The 12,541-nt window shown below is 42.2% G+C and overlaps 1 protein-coding gene across 1 annotated transcript in view; it reads right to left on the bottom strand.

The window, feature by feature from the left end:
• sdr42e2 (short chain dehydrogenase/reductase family 42E, member 2) overlaps positions 1-12,541 on the bottom strand; it is a 44,481-nt gene extending 31,940 nt beyond the window's left edge. The window contains 5 exon segments of the mRNA XM_048609734.1: positions 347-453; positions 456-464; positions 1,376-1,430; positions 5,844-5,942; positions 12,251-12,541. Of these exon segments, the coding sequence (XP_048465691.1) occupies positions 347-453; positions 456-464; positions 1,376-1,430; positions 5,844-5,942; positions 12,251-12,541 (561 nt within the window).

Genomic DNA, 12,541 nt, shown 5'->3' with positions numbered 1-12,541 from the left:
AACTGTACAAGTCACTTTGAAAATTTACCCCTTTTATTGGAGTTTTCCTTCCTCTCATAAATACCCTCTGTGTCATTCTCCACTCCTCCATCTCAGAGGGTGCGATTCCATCTATTTCATCTCTGACAATGGAAGTCATTTGGTGGGAGAGGCATAGAAACTATCCATCAGCCATCCTACACATGGGATCATGGTGGGGGAGACTGCAGAGTCTGCTGGGAGGGTGGAGGAGGTGTCTGGATGGTGGGTGGGTGTTTGTGCGGAGTCTTGATGGAGGCAAGGCAAGTCTGAAACAGACAAGATGGAATGAAAGTGTCTCCAGAATAAAAAGGAAATCAGTGAATACCTTGTCCAAAGGTACGTATGGTACAGTATCTTCATTCCCCTGGTGTATTTGTTGTCCTCCAAAGACCACATTCACTGTGCTGGTGTATATTAAACATGGAATATTTCATGGAGGCACACTAGAAATAAAACAGCACAAGTCTGTGTTCGCAGCGCTATGCTAGCTGTTCATTAAAGGAGACTAAACCTGAATCCAATCAAGTGGTCCTGGATTCATTTGTTGATTTGTTTGAAGGCTGAGGTAGACAGATTTTTGGTCTCAGGGATTCAAGGGGAGTGGGCAGGAAGGTAGAATTAAAACAGAAGACTGTCAATGCCTACTCCCAATTCTTATGTTCTTAAGAATTTCTCTTTGTTTAAAACAAATAAAAGGCTGAAAGCTCATTGTGAAATGCACAGCCATCAAAACAGACAGTCATCAGAAAAACTGGAAATGATTGCAGGACCAAAATTTCATTTTCGTAAAATGAAAGGAAAAGCATGATTTGTATATATTCACAGGTGACATTTTTAATGACCACAGAACATCCCAAAGCACCTTATAGCCACTGAAATACTTTGTGTAGTGTAGCTTCAGCTAAAATGTACTGTGGTGGCCAATTTTTGCAAAGCAAGTTCCCACAAATGGCATTGTGTTTAATTAGAATTATATTTGTGCATGTAATGTTAATTCAGATATAAATATTGACCAGGATGCCAGAGGATCCTGGAGAAGGGGATCTTGTACACCTGCCTGAGAATGCAATGGAGCCTTGGTTTAATATCTCACTTGAAAGATGACACAACGTCAGGACTGCATTGAAGTGGCAGCCTAATAGATACACTTGCAAAATCAACTTTGTCTCTATATGTCTCTCTCCTCCTTAAATCTCACCCCCTTGACCAAGCCTTTAATTACCCCTCCTAATTAATTTGCCTTAATGTCTATTTTCTCTGGTTACTAATCTTTCAAAGTGCCAATTGACATTCTTGTACGTTAAAGGTACTATATAAATGTACATTATATTGAGTCAATATATTGGGTTCTCACCATCAATAACTTGTCTTGTTCCACCAATTACAGATTCAATTTGGTCTTTGTGAAGCTGCAAAAATAAATAGAAAAACATGACTTAAAACAAAATCTCAATAGTAATGTCATTGTAACCCACCAAATGATACCCCTCTAATGCTTAATCACTTTTTGTTGACCATTCCCCCCACACAAGAGGAAATAATTTTTAATTTTTAGAAAATCTCTATTAAATTTTCAGTTCTACCTCTGGCCAATCTGAGCAACATTCAGATATATCCATTCATCAGTAACTATTTCTGTCCACATTGTGCAAGCTTTAACAACTTACATGTGGTGTCACTTAAGGATCTGCCTTCCGTGTTTCACCTTTGAACTATTTCAGTTCCCTGCATCTGGGCTTTGGGATTTGTAGACAGTGAAGGACTCATGATAATTCACTGTCGGTTGGCTCCCGAAACTGCTCAGTGACAATCTGAGTCAAAATCCATTTTAGCTGTGAAAAGCACTTATAATTGATGACAGGATCTGATGCCTCATCCCCTTTAAATTGATTACTCAAAATGCAACACTGAGCAAGTAGATATCCCCAGTGCACAACCATTTTTACATAATGCAACTGTTGACTCTTTAAAGCTGAATATCTTGCTAAGTTCAAAATTAAGTTTGCTTCCCAAAAGCGTAAGTGTTTTGATCAGATATTTGCTTTGTGCTGACATCTCACAAACTACACCCCCTCTCTATTTTTAGTTCCACAAGGAAAAGTGTTGAAGTTGGGGGAAAAACAAGGGCAAAAAACTTGTAAACTTTGCCCCCCACAAAGTTAGACACTGTTCTCCTGTTTACAGCCTGTCAGAGCCCCATTTTCCAGGTCAATCAGTAGTCCACTATAATGGCCAATATTTATTTTGTGTTTGAGTTTGGTTTATTGTTGTCACATGTGCCGAGATACAGTGAGAAGTGCTGTTTCACGTGCTAAGCAGGCAGATTGTACCCTACAAAATGCATCAGTATAACAGAACAGAATGCAAAATACAGCGTTACAGCTGCAGGAAAGGTGCAGAGAGAGAGAGATCAGAACTAACATTTGAGAGGTGGGTTCAAAAGTCTGATAACAGTGGGGAAGAAGCTGTTCTTGAATCTGTTCATATTTCTATTCAAACTTTTATATCTTCTGCCTGACAGGAGAGGGTGGAAGAGAGTATAACCGAGGTAGGATGGGTCTTTATGTTGGTTGTTGTCGCGAGGCAGCTGGAAGTATAGATGGAGTCAATGGATGGAAGGCTGGTTTGTGTGATGGACTGGGCTGTGTTCATGACTCTCTGTAGTTTCTTGCGATCTTGGGAGAAGCAGTTGCCATATCAAGCTGAGATGCTCCCAGATAAGATGTTTCCTAAGGTGTATCTATAAAAATTGGTAAGAGTCCTTGTGGAAATGCTGAATTTCCTTAGCATCCTGAGGCAGTAGAGACGTTGTTGTGCTTTCTTGAATGCTGTGTGACGTGGGTGGACCAGAACAGATAGTTGGTGATCATCACTCCTGGGAACTTGATACTCTCGACCATCTCCATCTCGGCTCTGTTGATGCAGACAAGGGCATTCCCTCCACTCTGCTCCCTGAAGTCAATGACTAGCTCCTTTGTTTTGCTGACATTGATGGAGAGATTGCTGACTTTACACCATGCTGCTAAGTACTCTATCTCCTTCCTGTACTCCATCTCATCATGGTTTGAGATCTGACCTACAACTGTGGTGTCGTCGTAAACTTGTAAATAGATTTGGGGCAGGATTTAACTCAAAATTTTAACAGTTCCTCCCTCCACAGATGTTGCCAGACTGCTGAGCATTTCCTGCTTTATTTCAGATTTCCAGCATCCACGATATTTTACTATTATTAACATTTGTGTCCCTGAGGGAAATGTGAGGAACAGAATCACATCTTCCTGCTCCTGATTGTCACCACATGACTGTGAGTGAGTGAGGAAAGGATTGGTCTTGGCTGTGATGCCTCACATAGTGTAACAGCCTTGTAGCCCTCACTGACACATGGATTGATGACAATGGGAAAGCTGCTGTACCAGTGAAATCAAACCGACAGAAAAGCCTCCAGGCAGCACCCGGGCACTAAATCTGATACTCTCTCTAATGAGGTAATTCAGAATGATCAGCAACAAATTAAGAAATCGACAGATGTTAGACAATGCCTTGCCTCCACAAACGCCCACTCTTCAATTATTAAAGAACTTCTATCAGGCTACTTTCAGGTAACTGGAGAGAAGCCAAGAAAGGGCATTAAAATTTAATAAAGGACTGTAATTTATTTGCTGTCTCAGTGAAGGTGGAGGGCCACAGAGAGGGCAGTAAATAGACTACACTGATGGCTGAAAGAATCTGTGCTCAATGACATTCTGTTCCTGGAGATTTCAAACCATTCAATTCTTCAAAGGAATGATGTGCAACATATAAAAAAAAGACTGGCATTTCAACAGCACTGTTCACAATGACCTTGGAACGTCTCAAAGTGCTTTACAGCCAAACAATTACTTTTGAAGCATTCTCCTTGTTGTAGTTTAGGAAACCAGGTATACGAAGCAAGAACCCCAAAAAGTAATGATCAGATAATGACTGAGGGATAAATACTCTCTCCCTTCTCAAGCAAATATAAAAGAAAGACCAGAACATTGAAAATACTACAGAAATTTAGATCTTCAAAAGGGCGTAGACAAATTGGGATAAAAACTGGCCAAAACAACTGGGATAACTCCTCTGCTGTTCTTCAAGAAGATGTTGTGGGATCTTTTATTCCCACTGGAGAGGGTTTAATGTTCCATCTGAATCATGGCATCTCTAAATACAAGCCATTCTTATTATCATATTCCTCTTGCCTCTGAGTCAGAGGATTGTGGATTGAGGTCCCTCTCTAGGACTTCAGGACAAGATCAGTGTTGACTCTCCACTGGAGTACTGAGGGAATGCAGCACTGTCAGTCATACTGTGTCTCAGAAGAGATGTTACATTGACACATTGTCTTCCCTCTCAAGTGAATATGAAAAATATCAGGGCCCTAAAAATACTAAAATTTAGAATTTCAAAAGGATAGACATAGGTTTTTGCGTGGGAAGATATGTAGCAGGTGAAGTTCAATGCAGAGAGGTTTCGGGAGATGCATTTGGTAGGAAGAACATGGACAGACAATACAAATATGGGTCACAATTCTAAAAGCTGTGCAAGCCAGAGGGAGCTGAATATATATGTGCACAGACCATTGAAGGTGGCAGGATAGGTGGAGAGGGGAGTTAATAAAGCATACAGCGTTGTTGACTTTATTAAGAGCCAGGAGGTGATGTTGAACTTATACAAGACACATTTTAGACCTCAGCTGGAATACAGTTCTGAGTTCCACACTATAGGGAGTATATAAATGCATTGAAGATTGTGCAGAAGAGATTTACAAGAATGGTTCCAGGGATGAGAAACTTCAAACATGATAATAGATTGGACAGATTGAGACTGTTCTCCTTGGAGGGAAGAAGGCTAAGAGGAGGTCTGATAGAGGTTTTCACAATCATGAGGGGTCTGGATAGCCTAGGATAAATAGATTAGAAATAAACTGTTTCTGTTCATAAAAGGATCAAGAACAAGATGGAACAGATTTGAAGTGATTTGCAAAAGAAGCAAATATGATGTGAGAAATCTCTTTTTCCAACAGCAAGTATTTGGGTCTGGAATGCACTGCCTGGGAGTGTGTTGGAGGAAGGTTCAATTCAGGAATTCAAGGACAATTGTTTTTACTTAAATAATCATCCAATGTGTAGGGGTTTGGGAGAAAAGGCAGGAGAATGGCAGTAAATAATGATGCTCATTTGGAGAGCCAATGAAGATATAATGGGCCATGGGATCTCCCTCTGCATCCTAACAATTGGCAATAAAGCATGCTGGCATTTCATGAGGTTGTGAAAGGCATTTTATAAATATACATCTTTCCTCTTGGCACAGGAGTGCAGTCAGCAGCCCAAATTTTATGCTCAAGTACTTGGAGTAGGATTTGAACTCACATGTTTTGACTCAATAGCACAAGTGGTGCACACTAAACCATATTTCCACCGTACTTTACAAAGCATGTTAGAAGCAGGAGTGGTCCAGTGGACTGTTACCACTCCAGATTTCCTCTACTGCTACCTGAGGTCAGGCCAACCTCTCTTCCCTTTAACCTACTGGTTTCTGGAATGGAATACTAATCAGATTGAGCTCTCACGAACAATCCCTCTCTCTTCACCAATTCTTAGCCCAATGTCTACTTTAGTGGGAAATCTATTTCTCCAACTGCCCACCCTCCAACTCTACACCCCCTCCCCACCCCACAATGATGCTGAGCCATCATTTGTGAAACAAAAAGATTGTGAATCAAGAACCACCAATAAAACAGTGAAAAGGAAAAACCAGTGAAAAGGAAATGCTCCTGCATTATCCAAATAAGGCTGTAATACTCACTTGTTCTGTGCCTACATTCCATAGGAAGCAGCATGGTAAACACAATCAATCCCTTCACAGGCCTGATACAGAGTGTCATAATCTCTAATGTCATACTGTAAAAAGACAGAAATTAATTCTTCAGATCATCAGTCGTGTTACAATCTTGTGACTTGTGGAATCAAGGGTGGAGCTATTAAGACACATACTGGAAACACCAGACAATTAGCAATGACACAGAAACAAAATATTAAACAAACTAGTTTGAGAGGTTCAGAATTATGAGGCGTTTTAATCCAGGAGCAAGGGATAAACTGGCAAAAATAAAGCCATGTGGAGATGAGAAGATGTTTTTCAATGCAATGAGTTGTTGTGATCTGGAAAGAGCAGTGGAGCAGATTTAATAGTGACTTTCAAAGGGGCATTGGATTAATCCTTCAAAAGGAAAACATTCACCAGACCATGGGGAAAGGGCAGGACAGTGGAATAATTGGATAGCTCTTTCAAAGAGCCAGCACAGGATGATGGGACAATTGGTCTCCTTCAATGCACCAAGATTCGATCATAAAAATTCCCTGTCCTTTTTTTTTCTGTCACAATACACTTAATGGCTAGTAAGACATCATAATGTAAGTTTTAAGATACGGATGTTCCATTATGTCTAGCAAAGGGCAGGGGAGGAGAGAATTTTTAAAATCAATTCATGGGATATGGATGTTGCTGGATGGACCAACATTTATTGTTCACCTCCAGGTGAGTTTAAGAAGATGGTAGTGAGCTGCCTTTTTGAACTATTGCAGTCCATTTTGTGAAGGCACACCTACAATGCCATAAAGGGAGGGAGTCTCAGGATTTTGTCCCAGCTACACTGAAGAAACAATGATACATTTCCCTATCAGGATGGTGTGTGGATTGAATTGGTGCTGTTCTCATAGATCTGGCAGACAGATAGGGCAAGCAGAAAGTCTATGAGGAAGGATAAGTAGTTGATAGGGCAAAGTGGCAGTCAGTGTGACGGGTTGTGGTGTGTCTACTTCAATGCAAGAAGTGTCAGGAATAAGGGTGATCAACTTAGAGCATGGATTAGTACTTGGAGCTAAGATGTTGTGGCCATTATGGAGACTTGGATAATACAGGGGCAGGAATGGTTGTTGGATGTTCTGGGGTATAGATGTTTCAAAAGAAATAGGGAGGGAGGTAAAAGAGGTGAGGGAGAGGCATTGCTAATCAGGGATGGTATCACAGCTGCAGAAAAGGAGGTCGTGGAGGAGGGTTTCTCCACTGAGTCAGTATGGGGGAAGTCAGAAACAGGAAAGGAGCAGTCACTTTATTGGGAGTTTTCTATAGACCCCCCAGTAGGAACAGAGACACTGAGAAACAGATTGGGAGACAGATTTTGGAAAGGTGCAGAAGTAATAGGGTTGTTGTCATGGGCGACTTCAACTTCCCTAATATAGACTGGAACCTCCTAAATGCAAATAGTTTGGATGGAGCAGATTTTGTCAGGTGTGTCCAGGAAGGATTTCTGACTCAATATGTAGATAGGCCTAGAGGGGAGGCCATATTGGATTTAGTGCTTGGCAACGAACCAGGCCAGATGTCAGATCTCTCGGTGGGAGAGCATTTCTGTGATAGTGATTGTAACTCCCTGACCTTTACTATAGCCATGGAGAGGGATAGGAGCAGACTGTATGGGAAAGGACTTAATTGGGGGAGGGGGAATTATCATGTTATTAGGCTAGAACTACGGACCACCAACTGGGATCAGATGTTCTCAGGGAAATGCACAACAGAAATGTGGAGGTTGTTTAGGGAGCACTTGCTGTGAGTGCTGGATAGGTTTGTCCCACTGAGGCAAGGAAAGGATGGTAAGGTGAAGGAACCTTAGATGACAAGACATGTGGAACATCTAGTCAAGAGGAAGAAGGAAGCTTACTTAAGGTTGAGGAAGCAAGGATCGGACAGGGCTCTAGAGGTCTACAAGGTAGCCAGGAAGTAACTGAAGAATGGACTTAGGAGAGCTAGAAGGGGATCTGAGAAAACCTTGGCGGGTAGGATCAAGGAAAACCCCAAGGCTTTCTACACTTATGTGAGGAACAAAAGGATGGACAGAGTGAGGGTAGGGCCAATCAGGGATAGTGGAGGGAACTTGTGCACGGAGTCAGAGGAGGTAGGGGAGGTCCTTAATGAATACTTTGCTTCAGTATTCACCAGTGAGAGAGACCTTGATGTTTGTGAGGACAGCATGAAACAGGCAGATATACTCAAACAGGTTGATGATAGGAAGGAGGATGTGCTAGAAATTTTGAAAAACATGAGGATAGATAAGTCCCCTGGGCCAGACGGGATATACCCAAGGTTACTACGGGAAACGAGGGAAGAGATTGCTGTCCCTTTGGCAATGATCTTTGCATCCTCACTGTCCACTGGAACAGTACCAGAAGATTGGAGGGTGGCAAATGTCTTTCCCTTGTTCAAGAAAGGGAATAGGGATGATCCTGGAAATTACAGACCGGTCAGTCCTACTTCTGTGGTGGGCAAATTATTGGAGAGGATTCTGAGAGATAGTATTTATGATTATTTGGAAAAGCACAGTTTGATTAGGAATAGTCAGCATGGCTTTGTGAGGGGCAGGTCATGCCTCACAAGCCTTATTGAATTCTTTGAGGTTGTGACAAAACACATCGACGAAGGTAGAGCAGTGGATGTGGTATATATGGATTTTAGCAAGGCATTCAATAAGGTTCCCCATGGTAGGCTCATTCAGAAAGTAAGGAGGCATGGGATTCAGGGAAATTTGGCTGTCTGGATACAGAATTGGCTGTCCAATAGAAGACAGAGGGTGGTAGTAGCTGGAAAGTATTCAGCCTGGAGCTCAGTGACCACTGGTGTTCCGCAGGGATCTGTTCTGGGACCTCTGGTCTTTGTGATCTTTATAAATGACTTGGATGAGGAAGTGGAAGGGTGGGTTAGTAAGTTTGCCGATGACACGAAGGTTGGTGGAGTTGTGGACGGCGTGGAGGGCTGTTGTAGGTTGCAATGGGACATTGACAGGATGCAGAGCTGGACAAAGAAGTGGCAGATGGAATTCAACCCAGAAAAGTGTGAAGTAATTCATTTTGGAAGGTGGAATTTGAATGCAGAATACAGGGTTAATGGTAGGATTCTAGGCAGTGCAGAGGAACAGAGGGATCTTGGGATCCACGTCCATAGATCCCTCAAAGTCGCTACCCAAGTTGATAGGGTTGCAAAGAAGGCGTATGGTGTATTGGCTTTCATTGGCAGGGGAATTGAGTTTAAGAGCCGTGAGGTTATGCTGCAGCTCTATAAAACTCTGGTTAGACCACACTTGGAATATTGTGTTCAGTTCTGGTCACCTCATTATAGGAAGGATGTGGAAGCTTTAGAGAAGGTGCAGAGGAGATTTACCAGGATGCTGCCTGGACTGGAGGGCAGGTCTTATGAGGAAAGGTTGCAGGAGCTAGGGCTCTTTCCATTGGAGTGAAGAAGGATGAGAGGTGACTTGATAGAGGTTTACAAGATGATGAGAGGCATAGATAGAGTGAATAGTCAGAGACTTTTTCCCAGGGCGGAAATTACTATTCTGAGGGGGCATAATTTTAAGGTGATTGGAGGAAGGTATAGGGGAGATGTCAGAGCTAGGCTCTTCACACAGAGAGTGGTGGGTGTGTGGAATGTGCTGCCGGCAGTGGTAGTGGAGTCAGATACTTCAGAGACTTTTAAGCGATTCTTGGATAGGCACATGGAGGATAGTAAAATGTAAGGTATGCCAGGTAGATTGATCTTAGTAGGATAATACGTTGGCACAAAATCATGGGCCGAAGGGCCTGTACTGTGCTGTACTGTTCTGTGTTCTATGGTCTGTTAGGATGGTCATGTCAGGCAGCCCATAGGAGGAGCAGAGAGGCTTTGCTGCTTGGCCTGCTGTGTTCATCCAGCCCTGCACCTTGTTGTCTCGGATTCTCCAGCATCTGCAGTTCCTACTATCTCTGAGCCCATAGGAGGAGTCTAGAGGGTGGTACTTGGTGAAGATGGACATATTCAGGAACCTATTGTGTCAATTTGTGGGTGGGGCATTTATTGACTGGAGATCATGTGATGAAACGTTCGGGAAAATGGGAATCCTAGTTAATGAGAATCACTAGCTCTGCAGATAGCCAGAATTACAACAAATCGGCCACAAGGTGCTGGGTTATCTAAAGGTCACACGAAGGAAGACATTGGGTTATGGGTGAATTACGTGGGGTCTGACGCCAAACAGACACTCTGGAATTTGTTCTGGTTACCTTTAGAAAAGGAACACAGATATTTTCAGACTCATACCACAGGAGATATGTTTCAGGTTTGGTGGGGGTTAGATTGAGGCAGACAACAGAAGGTTCAGAAGCAGCCCTGACCCGATAGGGGTCGTTGCTCATTTCAAGCATTTTAATGGATTAACCACCCACGATTTTGTAAAATCAGTGGGTTGGCCCTGAGCTACAGAGTTCCCACAGACTCTTCAACCTTTTAGGTTTCATCAAGGCAAAGGGCTATGATTTAATAAATGTGAACAAGTGAAGTAACATGCTTTTAGAAGGTAACTTCACATAAAGTAAAACTTTTATAAGCAAAATTAAGCCATTTTGATTCAACTGTGTAAGTTAAGTAATGAATCCAAATGATTGTTTGCCAATACCCAACACCTGCTATCATTTACACATTCCCTTTCATGTCATTCTACAGAACATCTGTTTCAGCAACAACGCAGAATTGTTCTTGTGTTGACTGAAGAAAATTTAATTTGTAGAAAGACTATTAATCAAAGTAACTATCATTCATCTGACCAGACACCCGACCTCCCTGGCTAAATCTCAGAGTCCAGTTCAGTTACACAAAACTGCTATAGATGTAGTCTTTCTACACAAGTTAATATTAGTAGCAAACATAAACATTGTGCCTTTGATCTGATCTCTCACTTAACTAATGAAATCCTTTGACCAATCTCTGAATTTCCAGTAAATACTATATTTGTAAGTAATCAGCCTTCAGTCTGAAAGACCAATTGCTGGAGAGATAGCACATTGGATAGATTTAACCTTTAATTTCCCTCATCACTGGCAGGTAAGGTGTTAGTCACTGGGTGGAGCACTGTTCCAGATCAATTAAAAATAATTTTCAATGAAAGTCATACAGAATAAAAAGATATAATTTGCATTTATCTAGTGCCTTTCATGACAAGTAACTGGAAAGTTTGCATGTTTGGGAGTTAGGTGAGAACTCTCCTGAATCTGAGAGTGCTTAAAACATTCCCAAAACAATTACAGGTGAGAAAGGCCACTTGGCACATCTTAGCCTGTCCAGCCATCTGAAAAGACCTTCCAGTCCCTGCATCACAACATCAAATTGCTTCAAATAATGTTGTTTGTCCCTACTAACATACCCAGACCCCTGACTCTGGTTTCTCTCCAAAGATCTGCTGAGTTCCTCCAGCAATTTCTGTTTCTGTCTCTGGTTACACTTTATTTTCCCCAGAGTGTTGGAGGCTGAGGGGTGACCTTATAGAGCTTTATAAAATCATGAGAGGCATGGATAGGGTGAATAGTCAAGGTCTTTTCCCCAGGGTAGGGGAGTCCAAAACAGGGCATAGGTTTAAGGTGAAGGTGGAAAAATGTAGAAGGGACCCAAGGGGCAACTTTTTCATGCAGAGGCTGGCAAGTGTATGGAATGAGTTGCCAGAGGAAGAGTAGAGGCTGGTACAATTACAACATTTAAAAGGCATCTGGATGGTTATATGAATAGAAAGGGTTTAGAGGAATATGGGCCAAATGCTGACAAATGGGACTGGATTTATTTAGGATATCTGACCGGAATGGATGAGTTGGACCAAAGGGTCTTTTTCTGTGCTGTACATCTCTATGACTCTGTGACTCTGAGAAATTTCCTGATGTCAATGCAGAATTCGCTCTTTCTCTAAATCAATGCTTTGATACTTGCCCAATGGTGTCAATTTTTAATTTGCAGTAACACCCTAGGATTTATCTGTTTTATCATATTTACCATCTGATATATAGACCCTCTAATGGGGCTGAAAAGCTCATCTCCAGTCTTTCCTCATCCCAAAATCATCTGATAGTTTCTGTTTCAAGCTGCTCAGGCATGTCATTACACACCTCTGGAGTAGGTGGGACTTGACTGTGGTCCTCCTGGCACAATCTTTTGAAGTTAGGAGTCAATCTCCTCAACCCTGACTAACATCCACACAATGAAGAACATGAAAAGCATAACAACAAAAGCAACAAAAACAGATTGTGGGGCAGAGAGGGGAATTTGAGCATTGTTAAATATGTAATATCAATTTGTTTGGCCATCATTCTCCAGGTCTGACTGGACTACAGTTCGTATAAACAAATTAAATAATGACTTTACCTGCAGGAAAGACAGCTCCTTCTGGAAGGCACCATCTTGGTTTGTGAACGTCCACAAGGATGACAGACACGCCTGATTGGGCAAGAGTGCAGCCGAGTCTGAACCCAAAATATCCCACCCCTCCTGTCACCAGGGCACTCCTGGAATTCTTCAAATTCACCCGTCTCACGTGCCCATTGACCGAGCGGCTGTGTGTCTTTGGCCAGTGGGTGATCACTCCATTAAACCTGGACTCACTGCTGCTCCCAAAGAGAGTACCTGTTGGATTCACTTTGCATAACTCCAT

Source organism: Rhincodon typus, chromosome 21, assembly GCF_021869965.1.
Source record: "Rhincodon typus isolate 14 chromosome 21, sRhiTyp1.1, whole genome shotgun sequence".
Lineage (NCBI taxonomy): Eukaryota > Metazoa > Chordata > Chondrichthyes > Orectolobiformes > Rhincodontidae > Rhincodon > Rhincodon typus.
Note: the sequence above shows the minus strand (reverse complement) of the source record. Positions and strands in the feature narration are given on the sequence as shown.